Source organism: Mirounga leonina, unplaced genomic scaffold, assembly GCF_011800145.1.
Source record: "Mirounga leonina isolate KUSES-001 unplaced genomic scaffold, KU_Mleo_1.0 Mir_204, whole genome shotgun sequence".
Taxonomy (NCBI): domain Eukaryota; kingdom Metazoa; phylum Chordata; class Mammalia; order Carnivora; family Phocidae; genus Mirounga; species Mirounga leonina.
In genome coordinates, this window is record NW_023270513.1 from 16,238,183 (window position 1) to 16,259,518 (window position 21,336).

The window sequence follows — 21,336 nt, forward strand, 5'->3', positions numbered from 1 at the left end:
TTATTCAAACTGAATCTTCACTGCATCTTCAACATCAATGGCTTTGTCACCCCTAGAAGCACTTTTTTAAGTGCATAAATTAATCAGTACAACTACAATGCTTATTGTGGTGTTTGGCACACCGTAAGTGCTTAATAAGTCTTAGCTATATTATTTTTAGCTAACTGAATACAATTTTATAGAATATATCATACTCCTTTCCCAACTGTCTAAACGCTATTGAGATATAGCAGTTTCTGATTCCATGCATGATGCTCTCAGTAGGAAGTTCTTTTCAAGCCACATATACCATTCACATAAAATTAGGACAGTTTTTTTTTCATCTGTCATAAAAATGAGTAAAATCCTGGACATAACCAACTCTCCATATTACTATGCCATACATGTCCTCTAAAAAACTTCTTTACAATGATATCCAATATTTATAGTAGTGAGATTCTAACTTAGAAAAAACTTACTAAATTTATATTAAATTTTTCCTTGTTTTTTGTTTTTACTAATTCTGTCAGATGACTTTTAAACTACCAATGACGCAGACCATTTCAAATTAATGTACTGCCCCCCTCCCCGAATAGCTGTTTTTTTTTTTTTCCCTCAAAATATACTACTGAAAGAGCAACTAGTAATATGTGAGATTTTATGAGGACTGAATTTTTTTTCTGAAAGACTATTTTGGAGAAAAAAATCTTGCCTTGTATTTGGGAATGTAATGAGAAAATGGTATCAAGCATATATGATGTACTCTTCAGCCAACATGTCTATGTATATTTAAAAAGTGATATCTATATTTTGAAAGCATCAGAAGAACATTAACTTAAAAAATGACTGCATAATTTTTGTTAAATAAATAAAAATGAGGAATCAATTCTATATTACAGAAGCTTAGGGTTTTCCTTAACGTAGGGTTATTATGTGATACAAAATACAACCTAGTAGATTAAAAATCAACTAAGAAGTTTACCTGGTATTCCTTTAGCCAGGACAGTATTCCTGAAAAGCTAAAACTGGCCCAGTTTCCACCATAATAGCTTCTTCTGTAATAATAAAAAATAAGAGTAAAGAAAAGGGAAAAAAAATTAAGTCACTGATCTCCATCAGCAAACCACCCTGGACCCTTCAAATGATCTCAATATTGCTACCTCGGAGTTCAAAACAACTGGGATATTGGAAATACTAGGCTGAAATAAAAGATGGCCTCTCAGATCCCAAAGGTAACTTTCCATTGTACAAGGAGTTAAAAAAATCTCTTTGGCCTACTCAGAGCTTTCTCCACTGATCAAATGCCACTGATCATGTGATTGTGAACAACTTGATATGGGCATTGAACAGGGAATATGAACAAAATTTGACTCCTGGTTTAAAAAAAAATGGCTGGAGAGAAAACCTTGGTAGAACTCAAGTAAAGACAATGAAAAAACTGCTAAGTTTTCTATAAACATATTTAATTATTTATACACAATTATATGTATACACTACATATATACCCATACAGACAATTATATAGACACTGTCACCACCACCACCAAAGCCCCAAACCCATAACCCATAACCCATGCCAACATACACACCCACACACAAATGGCTACTCTATTCACTTAATTTTGATAAGTAAAGCAAGGACAATATTCCTGCTGATAACTAGGTGAACTATTATTCTTCATTCCATAGTCCTGTGAAGATTATCATTCTGTTTTAGAGAACCCAGAGGTCTCCTAATTAGGATCAGGTAAACCTTGTAGAAATTGGACTTCTGATTAACTTCCTTAAGTAGGAGATGTGTGGCAAACCAGAATTCTCTAATTCTGTACTATATATCTGTACTGGGGCTTCCCATTTCTTACAAAACTCTTCACGTTTATTTATTCTTTGTATGATGAACCACAAAGTATACTCAGTCACACCTACAACATCCATTCTGGTTCTGGGGTGGGACAGATTCTTGGTTTGTTTTTTGTTTTCATTTTGGCTTCTCTGTATTTTTCTCTAATGAAATAAAAATCTAAAAAAGCTCTTTTTTAAATGAGATGAAAATTAAAACCTTTAATATAATATCCAAAATTGGGGGGGGGAGATGGCAGAGGAGTAGGGGACCCTATTTCAACTGGTCCCCAGAATTGAGCTGGGTATCTACCAGACCACTCTGAGCACCCACGAAACCAGCCTGAGATGTAAGAAGATCTGGATCTCTACAAACAGAACATCACAGGCGGTTCGTTTTGAGGTACGAAGCGGAGAGCCGTGATTCCACAGGCAGATATCAGAGAATAAACGGCAGAGGGAGGGTGCCTGGCCGTGGGTTTCCTACACCACCGGTAAGCGACAGCCTTGCGCTCTGTGGACGGGGCACAGACTCGCAGACCGGTAGCGGCAGGGAAAGGACTTTAGGGCAGCACCCTGGGCGGAAACCCAGAGTGGCGGGGTCACGTGTGCGAACTGGGAGCGGCTGGAGGTTTTAGAAGCACACAGGGCAGAGACGTGCCCTAACCTGGAGGCAGGACTGGGAGCGCTGCGGAGGGGCGCACAACCCAGGACGCTGCAGTTTATAGCAGCACCGACAGAAACGAACACGGTGTGGCCTGGAGAGCTCAATGAAGAACAGACTGCGATCTCTCTGCTCTGAGGCAGAGGGTTGGAAACGGTTTCTTCTGCTCTGACTCACGGAAGAGACGCAGAAAGCGGCCAGGGAAAGCCTCCAGAGAACAAAAGCCCCAAAAACCGATTCCCGCTAAGCCCTTCCCACGCCACAGGGGGGCAGGGCAACTCCACCCAAACAGGGATGCCTGAGTAACAGCGCAGCAGGCCCCTCCCACAGAAGATAGGCTGGGAAAACAAGAGGCGAACAACCCTAAGGTCCCAAAAAAACAGGTGCATTTTGCTTGGGTTCTGGTCAATAATTTGGACTCTATACATTGCCTCAAATACCCATCAACAGAATGACTAGGAGGAGGAGCCCCCAAAATAGAAAAGACTCAGAAATTATGACTTATGCTGAAGATTTACAAATGGATGCAGATATAACCAAGATGTCGGAGATGGAATTCAGGCTAACAATTGTGAAGACAATGACTAGAATGGAGAAATCAATTAATGGCAACACTGAGTCTCTAAGGGCAGAAATAAAAGCTGAACTGGCAGAACTTAAAAATGCTATCAATGAGATCCAATCCAATCTAGATAATCTAACAGCTAGGGTAACTGAGGCAGAAGAACAAATAAGCGACCTGGAAGACAATATAATAAATAAAAAGGGAAAAGAGGAGGCCAGGGAAAAACAACTCAGAATCCATGAAAATAGAATCAGAGAAATAAGTGACACCATGAAATGTTCCAATGTCAGAATAATTGGAATCCCAGAGGGCGTGGAGAGAGAGAGAGGATTAGAAGATATATTTGAGCAAATCATAGCTGAGAACTTCCCTAATCTGGGGAATGAAACAAACATTCCCATCCTAGAGGCAGAGAGGACCCCTACTAAGATCAAGGAAAACAGGACAACACCCTGGCATGTAATAATAAAACTTGCAAATCTTAGAACCAAGGAAACCATCTTAAGGGCAGTTAGGGGGGAGAGATTCCTTACGTACAGAGGGAGGAACATGAGAATAATGTCATACCTATCCACAGAGACCTGGCAAGCCAGAAAGGCCTGGCAAGACATATTCAGGGTACTAAATGAGAAGAACATGCAGCCAAGAATACTTTATCCAGCAAGGCTGTCATTTAGAATGGATGGAGAGATGCAGAGCTTCCAAGACCGGACGAAACTGAAAGAATATGTGATCACTAAGCTGACCCTGCAAGAAATATTAAGGGGGTTCTATAAAAGGAGAAAGACCCCAAGAGTCATATACAACAGAAATTTACAGGGACAATCTATAAAAACAATGTCTTCACAGGCAACATGATGAAAACTAATTCGTATCTTTCAATAATCATTCTCAATGTGAATGGCCTAAATGCTCCCATAAAATGGCACAGGGCTGCAGACTGGATAAAAAGACAGGACCCATCCATATGCTGCCTACAAGAGACTCATTCTGAACCTAAAGATACATCAACACTGAAAGTGAAGGTACGGAGATCCATCTTCCATGCCAGCGGACCTCAAAAGAAAGCTGGAGTAGCAAGTCTTATAAAGACAACTAAGAATTTAAACTAAAGTCTGTAATAAGAGATGCAGAAGGACACTATATCATTCTTAAAGGGTCTATCCAACAAGAAGATCTAACAATTGTAAATATCTATGCCCCCAACATGGGAGCAGCCATCTACATAAGCCAACTGTTAACCAAAATAAAGAGTCATATTGATAACAATATGTTAATTGTAGGAGACCTCAATACTCCACTCTCAGCAATGGACAGATCATCTAAGCAGAAAATCAACAAGGAAACAAGAGCTTTGAATGACACACTGGACCAGATGGACCTCACAGATATATACAGAACATTCCATCCTAAAATAAGAAAATACTCCTTCTTCTCGAGTGCACATGAAACTTTCTCCAGAATACACCACATACTGGGTCACAAATTAGGTCTCAACCGATACCGAAAGACTGAGATTATTCCCCGCATATTCTCAGACCACAATGCTCTAAAACTGGAACTCAATCACAAGAAAAAATTTGGCAGAAATTCAAACACTTGGAAGTTAAAGACCACTCAGCTCAAGAATGTTTGGGTCAACCAGGAAATCAAAGAAGAACTTAAACAATTCATGGAAATCAATGAGAACGAAAACACATGGGTCCAAAACCTATGGGATACTGCAAAGGCGATCCTAAGGGGGAAATACATAGCCATCCAAGCCTCACTCAAAAAAAATAGAAAAATCCCGAATTCACCAACTAACTCTATACCTTAAAGAACTAGAGAAAAAGCAACAAACAATGCCTAAGCCATGCATTAGAAGAGAAATAATTAAGATTAGAGCAGAGATCAATGAATTAGAAACCAGAAACACAGTAGATCAAATCAACGAAACTAGAAGTTGGTTCTTTGAAGAATTAATAAGATTGATAAACCCCTGGCCAGACTTATCTGAAAGAAAAGAGAAAGGACCCAAATTAATAAAATTATGAATGAAAGGGGAGAGATCACGACTAACACCAAGGAAATAGAAACAATTACTAGAAATTATTATCAACAACTATATGCCAATAAACTGAGCAATCTGGATGAAATGCATGACTTCTTGTAAATCTATAAGGTGCCAAGACTGAAACAGGAAGAAATTGACAACCTGAATAGGCCAATAACCAGTAACGAGATTGAAGCAGTGATCAAAAACCTCCCAAAAACAAGAGTCCAGCGCCTGATGGATTCCCTGGGGAATTCTACCAAACATTCAAAGAAGAAATAATACATACATTACTGAAGCAGTTTTAAAAAATGGAAACGGAAGGAAAACTTCCAAACTCATTCTATGAGGCCAGCATTACCTTAAACCCCAAACCAGGCAAAGACCCCATCAAAAAGGAGAATTTCAGACCAATATCCCTGATGAATATGGATTCCAAAATCCTCAACAAAATCCTAGCTAATAGGATCCAACAATACATTAAAAGGATCATCCTCCACAACCAAGTGGGATTGATCCCCGGGATGCAAAGGTGGTTCAACATTCTGAAATCAATCAATGTGAAAGAATACATTAATACGAAGAGGGGAGAAGAAACATATGGTCCTCTCAACTGATGCAGAAAAAGCATTTGACAAAATACAACATCCTTTCCTGATGAAACCTCTTCAGAGTATAGGGATAGAGGGAACATTCCTCAAGTTCAAAAAAATCCATCTATGAAAAACCCACAGCAAATATCATCCTCAATAGGGAAAAGCGGAGAGCCTTTCCTTAAGATCAGGAACACATCAAGGATGCCCACTCTCGCCACTATTTTTCAACATAGTACTAGAAGTTCTAGCAACAGCAATCAGAAAACAAAAAGAAATAAAAGGTATTCAGATTGGCAAAGAAGAAGTCAAAACTCTCTTTTCACAGACAACATGATACTTTATGTGGAAACCCCAGAAGAATCCACCCCCAAATTACTAGAACTCATACAGTAATTCAGTAATGTGGCAGGATACAAAATCAATGCACAGAAATCAGTTGCTTTCTTATACACTAACAATGCAACTGTAGAAAGAGAAATTAGAGGAACGATTCCATTTACAATAGCACCAAAAACCATAAGATACCTCGGAATAAACCTAACCAAAGAGGTAAAGGATCTATACTCTAGGAACTACAGAATACTCATGAAAGAAATTGAAGAAGACACAAAAAGATGGAAAAATATTCCATGCTCATAGATCGGAAGAATAAACATTGTTAAAATGTCTATGCTACCCAGAGCAATCTATACCTTCAATGCCATCCTGATCAAAATTCCAATGACATTTTTCAAAGTGCTGGAACAAATAATCCTAAAATTTGTATGGACTCAAAAAAGACCCCGAATCGCCAAGCAAATGTTGAAAAAGAAAAACAAAGCTGGGGCATCACGTTGCCCGATTTCAAGCTATTTTACAAAGCAATGATCACCAAGACAGCATGGTACTGGCAGAAAAACAGACATATAGACCAATGGAACAGAACAGAGAACCCAGGTATGGACCCTCAACTCTACGGTCAAATAATCTTCGACAAAGCAGGAAAGAACATACAATGTAAAAAAGACAGTCTCTTCAATAAATGGTGCTGGGAAAATTGGACAGCCACATGCAGAAAAATGAAACTCAAGCATTCTCTAACACCATTCAAAAAGATAAACTCAAAATGGATGAAAGACCTCAATGTGAGACAGGAATCCATCAAAATCCAAGAGGAGGACATAGGCAATCACTTCTCTGACATCGGCCACAGCAACTTCTTTGAAGATAACTCTCGAAAGGCTAGTGAAACCAAAGAAAAAATGAACTTTTGGGACTTCATTAAGATAAAAGGCTTCTGCAGAGCAAAGGAAACAGTCAACAAAACAAGGAAGCAACCCACAGAATGGGAGAAGATATTTGCAAATGACACTACAGACAAAGGGCTGGTTTCTAAGATCTATAAAGAACTTCTCAAACTTAACACCCAAAAAATAAATAATCAAGTCAAAATATGGGCAGAAGACATGAGCAGACACTTTTCTGAAGAAGACATACAAATGGCTAACAGACACATGAAAAAAATGTTCAACATCACTAGTCATCAGGGAAATACAAATCAAAACCACACTGAGATACCATCTTACACCAGTTAGAATGGCAAAAATGGAAAGGGAAAGAAACAACAAATGTTGGAGAGTTTGTGGAGAAAGAGGAACCCTCTTACACTGTTGGTGGGAAAGCAAGTTGGTACAACCACTTTGGAAAACAGTGTGGAGGTTCCTCAAAATTTAAAAATAGAGCTACCCTATGATCCAGCAATTGCATTCCTGGGTATTTACCCCAAAGACACAGATGTAGTGAAAAGAAGGGCCATATGCTCCCCAATGTTAATAGCAGCAATGTCCGCAATAGCCAAAGTGTGGAAAGAGCTGAGATGCCCTTCAACAGATGAATGGATAAAGAAGATGTGGTCCATATACACAATGGACTATTACTCAGCCTTCAGAAAGGATGAATACCCAACTTTTACATCAACATGGATGGGACTGGAGGAGATTATGCTAAGTGAAATAAGTGAAGCAGAGAAAGTCAATTATCATTTGGTTTCACTTATTTGTGGAACATAAGGAATAACATGGAGGACACTAGGAGAAGGAAGGGAAAAATTGGCGGGGGGAATTGGAGGGAGAGATGAACCATGAGAGACTATGGACCTGAGAAACAAACAGGGTTTTAGAGGGGAGGGAGGAGGGGGGATTGGTTAGCCGGGTGATGGGTATTAAGGAGGGCACGTACTGCATGGAGCACTGGGTGTTATACTAAAACAATGGAACATGGATCACATCAATAATAATGATGTATTGTATGGTGACTAATATAATAAAATTAAAAAAAAAAAAAAGAACTGCAGTTAAAACTCAGTTCTCCTAGACCCTAATCTAGCCATTGGAACATAATCCCAAAAAACTCAGCTGGCTAGCATTATTTAGTCCATAGGATATCATAATGTACCTATGGTTCAATGAAGCCAAATACTTAGATAACAAATACTTGTGGTAAACGTAGTGTAATGTATAAATTGCCAAATCACTAAGTTGTATACCTGAAACTAATTTAACATTGTGTCAACTATACTCAAATAAAAAAAATGGCACTTCGACCTGATTACTAAGTTCACCTTTTCCAAAGTGTATCCCATTAATAACATGGACTATTAATAGATGTTCCAAGAAGAAAAAAGTACAATGACAAAATAAATTTGGAAAATGCTAGGTTTTTAAAAGTTAAAACACCAAATAATGGTTTATGACAGAGCTTCTCAGGACCATTATGAGCTGTATGACAAGACTATTAAACCTATTAATTAGGGCCTTTTTATTAAATCCTTAGTGTTCATGTCTGTTCTCACCAAGAGGAAAAAATTTAGTTGAGCAATGAGCACTTTTTTTAAAAAAAGCATTTGAAGGGACTGGGGTTATACAAGACATATTTTGAGAAATGCTGCCTTAATTCATATTAAGGGGAAGGAGAACAATAGGATAATATATATTACAGAGCTTGCCATTTTCCATTCACTACCACTTAATGTTCACAAGAATCCCGGGAGATTGGTGCTAAAATTATCCTCATTTTACAATTAGGAAAATTAAAAAACAAACAAAACAAATAAACAAATAAACAAAAACAGGAAGTTGAGTATCTTGTTTATATAACTCACTCAGCTAGGAAATGGTCTGGCCCCAAAGTCTAGTCTTTCCACTATAAAGACTGCCTTCTATCAACTTTTTTCAAAGAAATGGAACAAATAATCCTAAAATTTGTATGGAACCAGAAAACACCACGAATAGCCAGAGGAATGTTGAAAAAGAAAAACAAAGCTGGTGGCATCACAATTCCGGACTTCAAGCTCTATTACAAAGCTGTAGTCATCAATACAGTATGGTACTGGCATAAAAACAGACACATAGATCAATGGAAGAGAATTGAGAGCCCAGAAATGGACCCTCAACTCTATGGTCAACTAATCTTTGACAAAGCAGGAAAGAATGTCCAATGGCAAAAAGACAGTCTCTTCAACAAAATGGGGTTGGAAAAATTGGACAGCCACATGCAGAAGAATGAAACTGGACCATTTCCTTACACCACACACACAAAGAGACTCAAAATGGTTGAAAGACCTAAATGTGAGACAGGAGTCCATCAAAATCCTAAAGGAGAACACAGGCAGCAACCTCTTCGACCTCAGCCACAACAACTTCTTCCTAGAAACATTGCCAAAGGCAAGGGAAGCAAGGGCAAAAATGAACTATTGGGACTTCATCAGGATAAAAAGCTTTTGCACAGCAGAAGAAACAGTCAACAAAACCAAAAGACAACCGACAGAATGGGAGAAGATATTTGCAAATGACATATCAGATAAAGGGCTAGTACCCAAAATCTATAAAGAACTTCTCAAACTCAACACCCAAAGAACAAATAATCCAATCAAGAAATGGGCAGAAGACATGAACAGACATTTTTCCAAAGAAGCCATCCAAATGGCCAAGAGACACATGAAAAAGTGCTCAACATCGCTCGGCATCAGGGAAATCCAAATCAAAACCTCAATGAGATACCACCTCACACCAGTCAGAATGGCTAAAATTAACAAGTCAGGAAAGGACAGATGTTGGCAGGGATGTGGAGAAAGGGGAACCCTCCTACACTGTTGGTGGGAATGCAAGCTGGTGCAGCCACTCTGGAAAACAGTATGGAGGTTCCTCAAAAAGTTGAAAATAGAGCTATCATATGACCCAGCAATTTGAACTACTGGGTATTTACTCCAAAGATACAAATGTAGGAATCCGAAGGGGTACGTGCAATGTCCACAATAGCCAAACTATGGAAAGAGCCAAGATGTCCATCGACAGATGAATGGATAAAAAAGATGTGGGGTATATATATATACAATGGAATATTATGCAGCCATCAAAAACAATGAAATCTTGCCATTTGCAATGAAGTGGATGGAACTGGAGGGTATTATGCTGAGTGAAATAAGCCAATCAGAGAAAGACATGTATCATATGACCTCAATGATATGAGGAATTCTTAATCTCAGGAAACAAACAGAGGGTTGCTGGAGTGGTGGGGGGTGGGAGGGATGGGGTGGCTGGGTGATAGACATTGGGGAGGGTATGTGCTCTGGTGAGCGCTGTGAACTGTGCAAGACTGTTGAATCACAGACCTGTACCTCTGAAACAAATAATACATTATATGTTTAGAAAAAAAAAAAAGAAGATAGCAGGAAGGGAAGAATGAAGGGGGGGATGTTGGAGGGGGAGACGAACCATGAGAGTGTGTGGACTCTGAGAAACAAACTGAGGGTTCTAGAGGCGAGGGGTATTAAAGAGGGCACGTACTGCATGGAACACTGGGTGTTATATGCAAACAATGAATCATGGAACACTACATCAAAAACTAATGATGGTATGGTGATTAACATAACATAATAATAAAAAAAAAATCCGAGAAAAAATAAAAACCTCTAGAAATATCTCACTGGCCCTACTATAGTTTAATGAGTAGCTTCTTTTATATAATAAATCTCATGAAAGTGTAGAGTATTAAAAAAAAAAGACTGTCTTCCATAATCTACAAGATTGTAATATTTAAAATTATAAACATAAGCATATAATACAAACCCCAGAATCTAACTTACTATAAGTAAAGGCAATGGAATCTGTTTACAGACATTAGACAGAATGAAGTCTAATTTTTGTTTTCCTTCTCCAGTTCATATGGATAATGAAAATGGGAAAATAATTTCATGACTACATCTACTTTAATGCCAGAGCTGAAGGGACTACTCCTTTCCAGGACCTAAAATACAAACAATTTTATTGCATTTCTCAACTTTAATGTGTGCAAATATCTTTCTGTATATGATAAAAGTAGGAAAATAACAGTGTGGTATGTCTACTACTACTGATTTGCTAGCTATGAAAGAGTACAAATATACCATGCACATTAAGAGAATTTATTCCATTTAAATTTGATTGGAATACTATGAAGAATCATGACATGTTTCTACCTTCCTGGTTGACAAATAACAGAACAGACTAGGGAATATACTGGATTTACTCCCTACGCAAATTTTCCTTTACTAAAACCTCCACATAACTGATACACAAGAAAGCCAAGCTCCTTTCACCATCCACTCATTCTAAGATCAAGGCAGGTGGGCTTCCTTGGTAGAGTATGCAGATGCAGTTCTAATGTTAGAAAGGAAGACCAGGCCCTTACTTGGTTTTAAAAGCATCCCATGAAGCTACATTAAGTTGCTTTGGCAGTCAGATCAGTCTCCCAGAATAAAATACTCCCAGGCTGAGGCCCCAGTAATTAGGGCTGGACAGAGACCCTCCTACATTGACAGTTATTAGTCACTGACACTAGGCCACCCACTCAAATCCATTTTCAGACAACCAAACCAGGTAGATGAGTAAGTAATATACACAGATGGTCCTCAATTCTTGTTTTTCTCTGTGATCTCATCTATTCTTACTGGCTCAATTATCACTTCTCTGCTGATGACTTACAAATTGTTATCTCCAATCTGAGCACCTCCAGACTCACAGCTATTTTGAGGCTGAAAATACAGATGAGTCATCAGCTTGCTGGACAACTCCGTTTATTAAATATTCCTGATTAACTTTAACCTCTACATGATGAACAGACAAATTTATTATCTTTTACCCACCCCCATGTATCCTACTGGGCTCTTGCAGTGACTCTTCAAGGTAAGTCATACACTAGCCACATTTTAGACTTGAGGAAAACAAATCACATAACTAATCACTGACAGAGTCACAATTTGAATCAGGTCTCTTGACCATCAAGGCCAGTATTTGTGTCTGTTTTCCAACCCTACAACTTATCTCGGAGAAAGAGCACAGGCTTTGCTGTCAATAGGACCTGAGTTTAAATCCTCATTCTTCCCCTAACAGACGTGTGACATTCGACAAGTTATTTCAATTCTCTTAATTTGTTTCCTCATCTGCAAAAAGGGAAAAATTATACTTCTTTACAAAAATGTAGTAAGATTTAAATAACTTAATATTTGTAAACTACCTAACACAGTACTGAGCAAATATTCCATAAATGGGAACTATTTTTATTATATCACGTCATCTCTAATAGCAAACATGTTGAATGCCAGATTAGGTTAAGCAAATTAAAAATACTTTCACTCATAAATTAGTGCCTCAAACATCGTATCTTTTTAAAGTGGGAGACTATGGAAAGGAGAAAACTAGGGCAACACCTGATTTTTTAATATTTCATAAACATTTTTCTCACCCCTATAGGAGACCACAGTTTTCTTTATCTATAATAGAAGGTAGAGGACTTCTGCAAGATGGTAACATAGGAAGATCCTCAATTCAACTCTTCCCACGGACATATCAAACCTACAACTACATATGGATGATTTCCGTCTGAAATATATTTGAAGACTAGATGAGGTGCTTCTCCACAACAAAGAATAAAAAAACCACAACCAGATGGTAGGAGAGGTAGAGACACAATCTTGCCAAAATCCTACCCAGATGCTGGGGCACGCAAAAGAAAGGGGTCTCACAAGTCCAGTGCTTCTAGATAAGTACATACTAGTAATCAATAACTACTTACTAATCAATAATTACTTTAAAGGAAAATGGACTAAATTCTCCTAACAAAAGACATAGAGTAGCTGAATGGATAAAAACACAAGACCATCTAGGGGCGCCTAGGTGGTTCAGTCAGTTAAGCATCTGCCTTTGGCTCAGGTCATGATCTCAGGGTCCTGGGATCGAGACCTACATCAGGCTCCCTGCTCAGCAGAGAGTCAGCTTCTCCCTCTCCCTCTGCACCTCTCATGCTCTCTCTGTTGTCTCAAATAAATGAATATAATCTTTTAAAAAAACAAACAAAAGAAACCCTACAAGACCATCTATATGCTGCCTACAAGAAACTCACTTCTTGTAGGACAAAGACTGAAAGTGAATTGATAGAGTATATTCCATGCAAATGGAAACAAAAAGCTGCTATATGGGCGCCTGGGTGGCTCAGTTGGTTGGGCGACTGCCTTCGGCTCAGGTCATGATCCTGGAGTCCCAGGATCGAGCCCCACATCGGGCTCCCTGCTTGGCAGGGAGTCTGCTTCTCCCTCTGACCCTCCCCCCTCTCATGCTCTCTCTCTCTCTCATTCTCTCTCTCAAATAAATCTTTAAAAAAAAAAAAGCTGCTATAGCTATACTTATATCACACAAAATAGACTTTAAAACAAAGAATGTAATAAAAGACCAAGAGGGACACCACATAATGATAAAGGTGTCAATCTAGCAAGAAGATATAACATTTATAATTATATATGCACCAATATAGGAGCACCAAAATATATAAAGCAAATATTAGCAGAACTAAAGGAAAAAATAGCAACAATACAGTAATAGTGAGGGACTAATACCCAACATACATCAATGGATAGATCATCCACACAGAATATCAATAAGGAAACACTGGCCTTGACTGACACATTAAACCAGGTGGACTTAACTAATATACAGAACATTCATTCATTCCCAAAGCAGCATAATACACATTCTTCTCAAGTGCACGTGGAATGTTCTCCAAAATAGATCACATGTTAAGCCACAAAACAAGTCTCAATAAATTTAAGATGACTGAAATTATATCAAACATCTTTTGCAGCCACAATGATATGAAACTAGAAATCAATTACAAGAAGAAACCTGGAAAAAAAATCACGAATATGTGGAGATTAAACAACATATACTTAACAACCAATGGGTCAATGAGAAAGTCAAAAAATACACTGAGACATGGGGCACCTGGCTGGCTCAGTCGGTGAAGCATGCAACTATTAATCACAGGGCTGTGGGTTCGAACCCCATGTCAGGTGTAGAGATTACTTAAAAAAAAAAAAAAAAGATCTTTAAAAAGGAATACATTGAGAGGCAGAAGAAAGAGAAATCAAGGAATCAATCCCATTTATAACTGCACCAAAAATGTTAAGATACCTAGGAATACACCTAACCAAAGAGGTAAAGGACCTGTACTCTAAAAACTATAGAACACTGGGGCGCCTGGGTGGCTCAGTTGGTTAAGCGACTGCCTTCGGCTCAGTCATGATCCTGGAGTCCCGGGATCGAGTCCCACATCGGGCTCCCTGCTCGGTGGGGAGTCTGCTTCTCCCTCTGACCCTCCCCACTCTCATGTGCTCTTTCTCATTCTCTCTCTCTCAAATAAATAAAATCTTAAAAAAAAAAATCATTAAAAAAAAAACAACTATAGAACATTTATGAAAGAAATTGAGGAAGACACAAAGAAATGGAAAAACATTCCATGCTCATGGATTGAAGAACAAATATTGTTAAAATGTCTATGCTACCCAAAGCAATCTACACATTCAATGCAATCCCTATCAAAATACCATCAACATTTTTCACAGAGCTGGAACAACCCTAAAATTTATATGGAACCAGAAAAGACCCCAAACAGCCAAAGAAATGTTGAAAAAGAAAACCAAAGCTGATGACATCACAATTCTGGATTTCAAGCAGTGTTACAAAGCTATAATCCTCAAGACAGTATGGTACTGGCACAAAAACAGACACGTAGATCAATGGAACAGAACAGAGAACCCAGAAATGGACCCGCAACTCTATGATCAAGTAATCTTCAACAAAGCAGGAAAGAATATCCAACAGAGAAAAGACAGTCTCTTCAACCAATGGTGTTGGGAAAACTGGACAGCCATGTGCAGAAGAAAGAAACTGGACAACTTTCTTACACCATACACAAAAACAAACACAAAATGGATGAAAGAGCTAAATGTGAGACAGGAAACCATCAAAATCCTAAAGGAGAACACAGGCAGCAACCTCTTTGACCTCGGCCGCAGTAACTTCTTGCCAGACAGGTCTTCAAAGACAAGGGAAACAATAGTAAAAATGAACTATTGGTACTTCAAGATAAAAAGCTTTTGCACAGCAAAGGAAACAGTCAACAAAACTAAAAGGCAACCTACAGAATGGGAGAAGATATTTGCAAATGTCTTATCAGATAAAGGGCTAGTATCCAAAATTGATAAAGAACTTCTCAAATTCAACACCCAAAAAACAAATAATCATGTCAAGAAATGGGCAGAAGACATGACAGACATTCTCCAAAGACATACAAATGGTTGACAGACACATGAAAAAATGCCTAACATCACTCAGCATCAGGGAAATAAAATTAAAACCACAATGAGATAACTACCTTATACCAGTAAGAATGGCTAAAATTAACAAGACAGGAAACAACAAATGTTGGAGAGGATGTGGAGAAAGGGGAATCCTCTTACACTGTTGGTGGGAATGCAAGCTGGTACAGCCACTCTGTAAAGACAGTATGGAGGTTCCTCAGAAAGTAAAAACTAGAGCTACCCTACAACCTAGCAATTGCACTATTACATATTTATCCAAAGGATACAAACACAGTGATTCGAAGGGGCACATGCACCCCAATATTTATAGCAGCAATGTCCACAATAGCTAAAATATGGAAAGAACCAGATGTCCATTGACAGATGAGTGAATAAAGAACAGGTGATTTCCATTGTGTATATATACAATGGAAATATTACTCAGCCATCAAAAAGAATGAAATCTTGCCATTTTTAATAATGTGGATAGAACTAGAGGGTATTATGCTAAGCAGAATAAGTCAGAGAAAGACAAATATCATATGATTTCACTCAAATGTGGAATTTAAGAAACAAAACAGAAGAACACAGGGGAAGGGAAGGAAAAATAAGACAAAAACGGAGAGGGAGACAAGACATAAGAGACTCTTAACTATAGGAAACAAACTGAGGGTTGCTGGAGGGGAGGTGGGTAGGGGACATTAAGGGGGGCACTTGATGGAATGAGCACTGGGTATTATATGCAACTGATAAATCACTAAATTCTACCTCTGAAACTAATAATATACTACATGTTAATTAAACTGAGTTTAAATTTAAAAAAGAATAAAAAAAGAATACATTGAGACAAATGAAAATGGAAATATACCAAAATCTATGGGATACACAGAAAGCTGTTCTAAGAAAAAACTTACAGAGATACAGGGCTACCTAAAGGAACAAGAAAAATCTCGAATTAACAATCTAACATTGCAACTAAAGGAACTAGGAAAAAAAGAACAAAGAGCCTGAAGTTAGTAGAAGGATGAAAATAATAAAGATCAGAGCAGAAATAAATGAAATAGAGACTATTAACAGTATGAAATATAAAGGTATCATCTCAAAAGATGTAGAAAAATTATTTGGTGAAATTCAACCTCCACTTATGATTACAAAACTCCCAACAAACTGGATATATACTGAATGTACCTCAAAACAACAAAGGCCTTATTAAGCCCACATCAGAAATCATACTCAATGGTGAAAACCTAAATGCTTTTCCTTTAACATCAAGAACAAGACAAGGATGTTCACTATTGCCACTTTTATACAACACAGTATTGAAGTCCCAGCCAGAGGAATTAGGCATGAAATAAAGGGCATACAAATTGGAAAAGAAGAAGAAAAATGGTCACTATTTGCACATGACATGATATTATATATAGAAAACCCTAAAGACTCCACCAAAAAACTTTTAACCCTAATAAAAGAAGTCAGTAGAGGTGCAGAATACAAAATCAATATACAAAAATATGTTGCATTTTTATACACTAACAACAAACTATCAGAAAGAAATCAAGAAAACAATCCCATTGACAATCACAACATAACAGAATACCTAGGAATAAATTAAATGAAGGAGGTGAAAAATCTGTAAACGGAAAACCAGAAGACACTGATTTAAAAAATTGAAGAAGAGACAAATACAAAGATATTCCATTCTCACAGACTGGAAAAATTAATATTGTTAAATGTCCATAACACTCAAAGCCATCTACAAATTCAGTGAAATCTCTATCAAAATTCAAATGGAATTTTCACAGAAATAGGACAATCCTAAAATTTGTATGGAACCTCAAAAGACCCCGAATAGCCAAAGCAAACTTGAGAGGAAAAAAAAAAAAAAAAAAAGCTGGAGGGATCATTCTCCCTAATTTCAAACTACATTACAAAGCTACTGTAATCAAAACAGTATAATATTGGCATAAAAACAGACACACAGATCAAGGGAACAGAAGAAAAAGCCCAGAAATAAACCAATGAATGCATACATGGTCATTTCACTTACAATAAATGAGGCAAGAATACAGAATGAGGAAAGGACAGTCTCTTCAATAAATGGTGCTGGGAAAACTGGACAGCCACATGAAAAAGAATAAAACCAGACCACTATCTTACACCATACACAAAAATTAACTCAAAGTGGATTAAAGACTTGAATGTAAAGCCATAAAACATAAAACTAGAAGAAAATATAGAGAGTAATTTGACTTCAGTCTTGACAATATGTTTTTTAGATCTGATTCCAAAGGTAATAGCAACAAAAGCAAATAAACAAATGGATCCACATTAAACAGAAAAGCTTATGCACGGTGAAATAAATCATCAACAAAATAAAAAGGTAATCTATTGAAAGCGAAGACATTTACAAAAGTATATCCAATAAAGGGATAATATCCAAAATATACAAAGAATTCATACAAATCAACACAAAAATAACAACCCAATTAAAAAATGGGCAGAATATGTGAACAGACATTTTTCCAAAGACATACAGATGGCTAACAGGCACATACAAAGAAGCTCAATATCAGTAATCATTAGGGAAATGCAAATCAGAACCACTATGAGATACTACCTCATACCCATCAGAATGCCTATTAACAAAAATTCAAGGGGCACCTGGGTGGCTCAGACGGTTAAGCGTCTGCCTTCGGCTCAGGTCGTGATCCCAGTGTCCTGGGATCGAGTCCCACATCAGGCTCCCTGCCCCTTGGGGAGCCTGCTTCTCCCTCTGCCTCCCTCTCTCTCTCTGTGTCTCTCATGAATAAATAAATAGAATCTTAAAAAAAAATTCAAGAGGCACTTCTGGGGAAAATAGCAAAGAAGATCCTAAGCTCACTCATCCCACAGATAACACCCATATCAGTATAAATAACCTAGAAAATGACCTGAAGACTGGGCAGAACAGACATTCTTCAGATAAATGTAGAGTAGGGGCCATACTGAAGAGGGTAGGCAGGGCAGAGAAGTGGTCCAGAACTAAAGGAACCTGGGGGAGGGGGCTGTCCAAGGGAGGAGAGAGGGTGTGGGCACAGAAAGGGAACGAAACAGACCCTCACACCAGGACACCCCAGGCAAAGGGAAACCTCACGGGGAAGATGAATCCCTGAAACATTTGGCTTTGAAAAACCAGAGGGACATAATTCTGCAAGTTCTTACAATTAACAGGGCTTCACACCAGGAACTTTAAAAATCAGCAGGCTGGGTTCTGGGAGAGCATTGAAGGCTATTAGAAACTAGATCCCTACCCTTAAAGAGACTGCACAACAAACAGCCCTGTGAAAATACAGTACAGAAGCAGCAGTTTGAAAAAGGCCCGGGGTATATGAGAAGATTTATTTACTAATTTCAGAGCCTGTGCTGGCCGGGCAAGGATCACTGGGAGACTTCTCCAGATACAAGCTGGCAGGCACCATTTCCCTCCCCTGACCCCAGCCTAGATATGTGAACAATTGCAGGAACAAGCACAGGGCCAACACCCACTACCTAACAAGCAAACAGCAAGCCCCACCCCTGTATTCTCCTCAGACACACCAGGGCCCATCCAAAGCAGTGCCACAAGTCTGGCAAGGTGTAAGTAGCCCCGACAGGGACCAGCACAACTTCAAAGTGACTTTTACCTTGGGCAGAGGGGAAGATAATGATACACAACACTCCGACTACAGCCCCAGCAGTGAGCTGTGGGCAAAAAGCTGCTCTCACTGCAGGCCCCAACCACCAGTGAAAGCTTCTCAGGGGACAACACAGCGCAACTACCCAGCAGTTTGGTGCTACTGGATCTTTGGCAAACACATGGTCTGACTCAACTCAAGCCCAAAGGAGCCCAAGACTGGCCCACCAACAACACAGGGACCAAATCCTGCTCATAATAGGCAGACAGAGCCATCAGAGATGGCTGATGTCTTTTCTCAAGGGACATTACACTGCAGAGCACTGAAGAATCTCTTCTAGATTAAGCCACTACTTTCAAGAGAAGGAGATGTAGCTGACTTTCCTAACACACAGAAATAGACACAAAGAATTAATACAAAATGAGAAGACAGAGGAAAATGCCCAAAGGAAAGAAGAGGACAATCACAGCAAAGAGAGCTAAATGAAACAGATATAAATAAAATGCATGATAAAGGATTTAACATAATGGTCATAAAGATATGCACTAGACATGAGAAGAGTGGAGGACCTCTGTGAAACCCTTAACAATGGGATAGAAAATGGGGCATCTGGGTGGCTGTCAGTTAAGCGTCTGACACTTGATTTCAGCTCAGATCATGATCACAGGTTTATGGGATCGAGCCCCACATCGGGCTCAAAAACACAGAAAAGAACCAATCAGAAATGAAGAACTCAATAACTGAAAGTAAAAATACACTACAGGGAATAAATAGACTAGAAAAAGCAGAAAAACGAATCAGCTACCTGGAGAACAGAGTAATGGAAAGTATTCAAACTGAACAGGAGAGACAAAAAAAAAATAATAAAAAATGAAAACACATTTTGGAATTCAGTAACATCATCAAGCGTAATAACATTTGCATTATAGGGATCTGAGGAGAAGAGAGAAAAGAGGACAGAAAATCTATTTGAAAAAAAATAATAGCTAAAACTTTCTGAATCTGGAGAAATGGAAAGCCAGATCAAGAAGGCATAAAGGTTCCCCCCGGGAAAGTCAACAAAAGAGGTCCACACCAAGACATGTAGTAATGAAAATGGCAAAAAGCAGTGGTGATACAGAGAATTTTAAAAGCAGCAAAAGAAAACAGCTGAACATAAGGGAAACTCCATAAGACTATCAGCTGATTTTCTTCAGCAGAAACTTGACAAGCCTTACAAGAATGGCATGATATATTCAAGATACTGAAAGAAAAAAAACCTGGAGCCAAGAAGACTCTATCCAGCAAGGCTATCATTCGGAACAGAAGGAGCTTTGAGTTTCGCAGACAAGCAAAAGTTATGGGAATTAATGACTGCTAAACCAGCCCTACAAGAAATGTTACAAGGGACTCTGAGTGGAAAAGAAAGACCATAAGCAGGAGTAAGAAAAATAGGAAGAATAAAAGCAATAAAATTAAGTATCCCTATAAAAATCAGTCAAGAGATGCACAAAGTAGAAGGATAAAAATCAGTCAAGAGATGCACAAAGTAAAAGGATGTAAAGTATGATAACATATGCCTAAAACATTAGGGGGTAAAGGAGTAAACATTGAATTCAACCTTACACCATCATCAACTTACAGACTGCCATATGTATAAGATACATAAGATACAAACAGAATAGTAACCACAAATCAAAAATCAGTGATATACAAAAAATAAAAAGAAAGGATTCCAAATATATTACTAAAGAAAGCCAACTAACCGTGACAGAAGAGAGCAAAGAAAGGAACAGAGAAGAACTACAAAAACAACCATAAAATGAATAACAAAATGGCAATAAACACATCCCTATCAATAATTATCTTGAATGTAAAAGGACTAAATGCTCCAGTCAAAAGTCATAGGGTGACAAAATGGATTTAAAAAATCTTTTTGCTCCCAACAAGAAACTCATTTCCTACCCAGTGACACATTCAGATTGAAAGTGAAGGGATGGAGAAGCATTCGTCATGCAAATAGATGTGAAAAAAGCTGGGCTAGCAACACTTCTGACAAAATTGACTTTAAAACAAACACTAACAAGAGACAAGAACACTATATAATCATAAGGGAAACATTCCAACAAGAAAATATAATAATTGTAAGTAAATATTCATGGACCCAACATGTAAGGACCTAAATACATAAAGCAGCTAGTAATAAACATAAAGGAATTAATCAATCAATCAATTAATTAATAATAGAAGGGACTTACCATCCCACTTACAACAATGGACAGATAATTCAAACAAAATCAAAAGGGAAATAGTGGCTTTGAATGACACAATGCAGGAGATGGATTTAACAGATATACTCAGAACAATCCTAAAAAAA

At 38.1% G+C, this 21,336-nt stretch overlaps 1 protein-coding gene across 3 annotated transcripts in view; it reads right to left on the minus strand.

Annotated features, from left to right (window-relative positions):
- CHM (CHM Rab escort protein) overlaps positions 1-21,336 on the minus strand; it is a 206,492-nt gene that overhangs the window by 150,870 nt on the left and 34,286 nt on the right. For all 3 annotated transcript variants that reach the window (XM_035028821.1, XM_035028822.1, XM_035028823.1), the window contains exon 3: positions 962-1,034. In XM_035028821.1, coding sequence (XP_034884712.1) covers positions 962-1,034 — 73 coding nt within the window. The remainder of the gene's footprint in view (positions 1-961; positions 1,035-21,336) is intronic.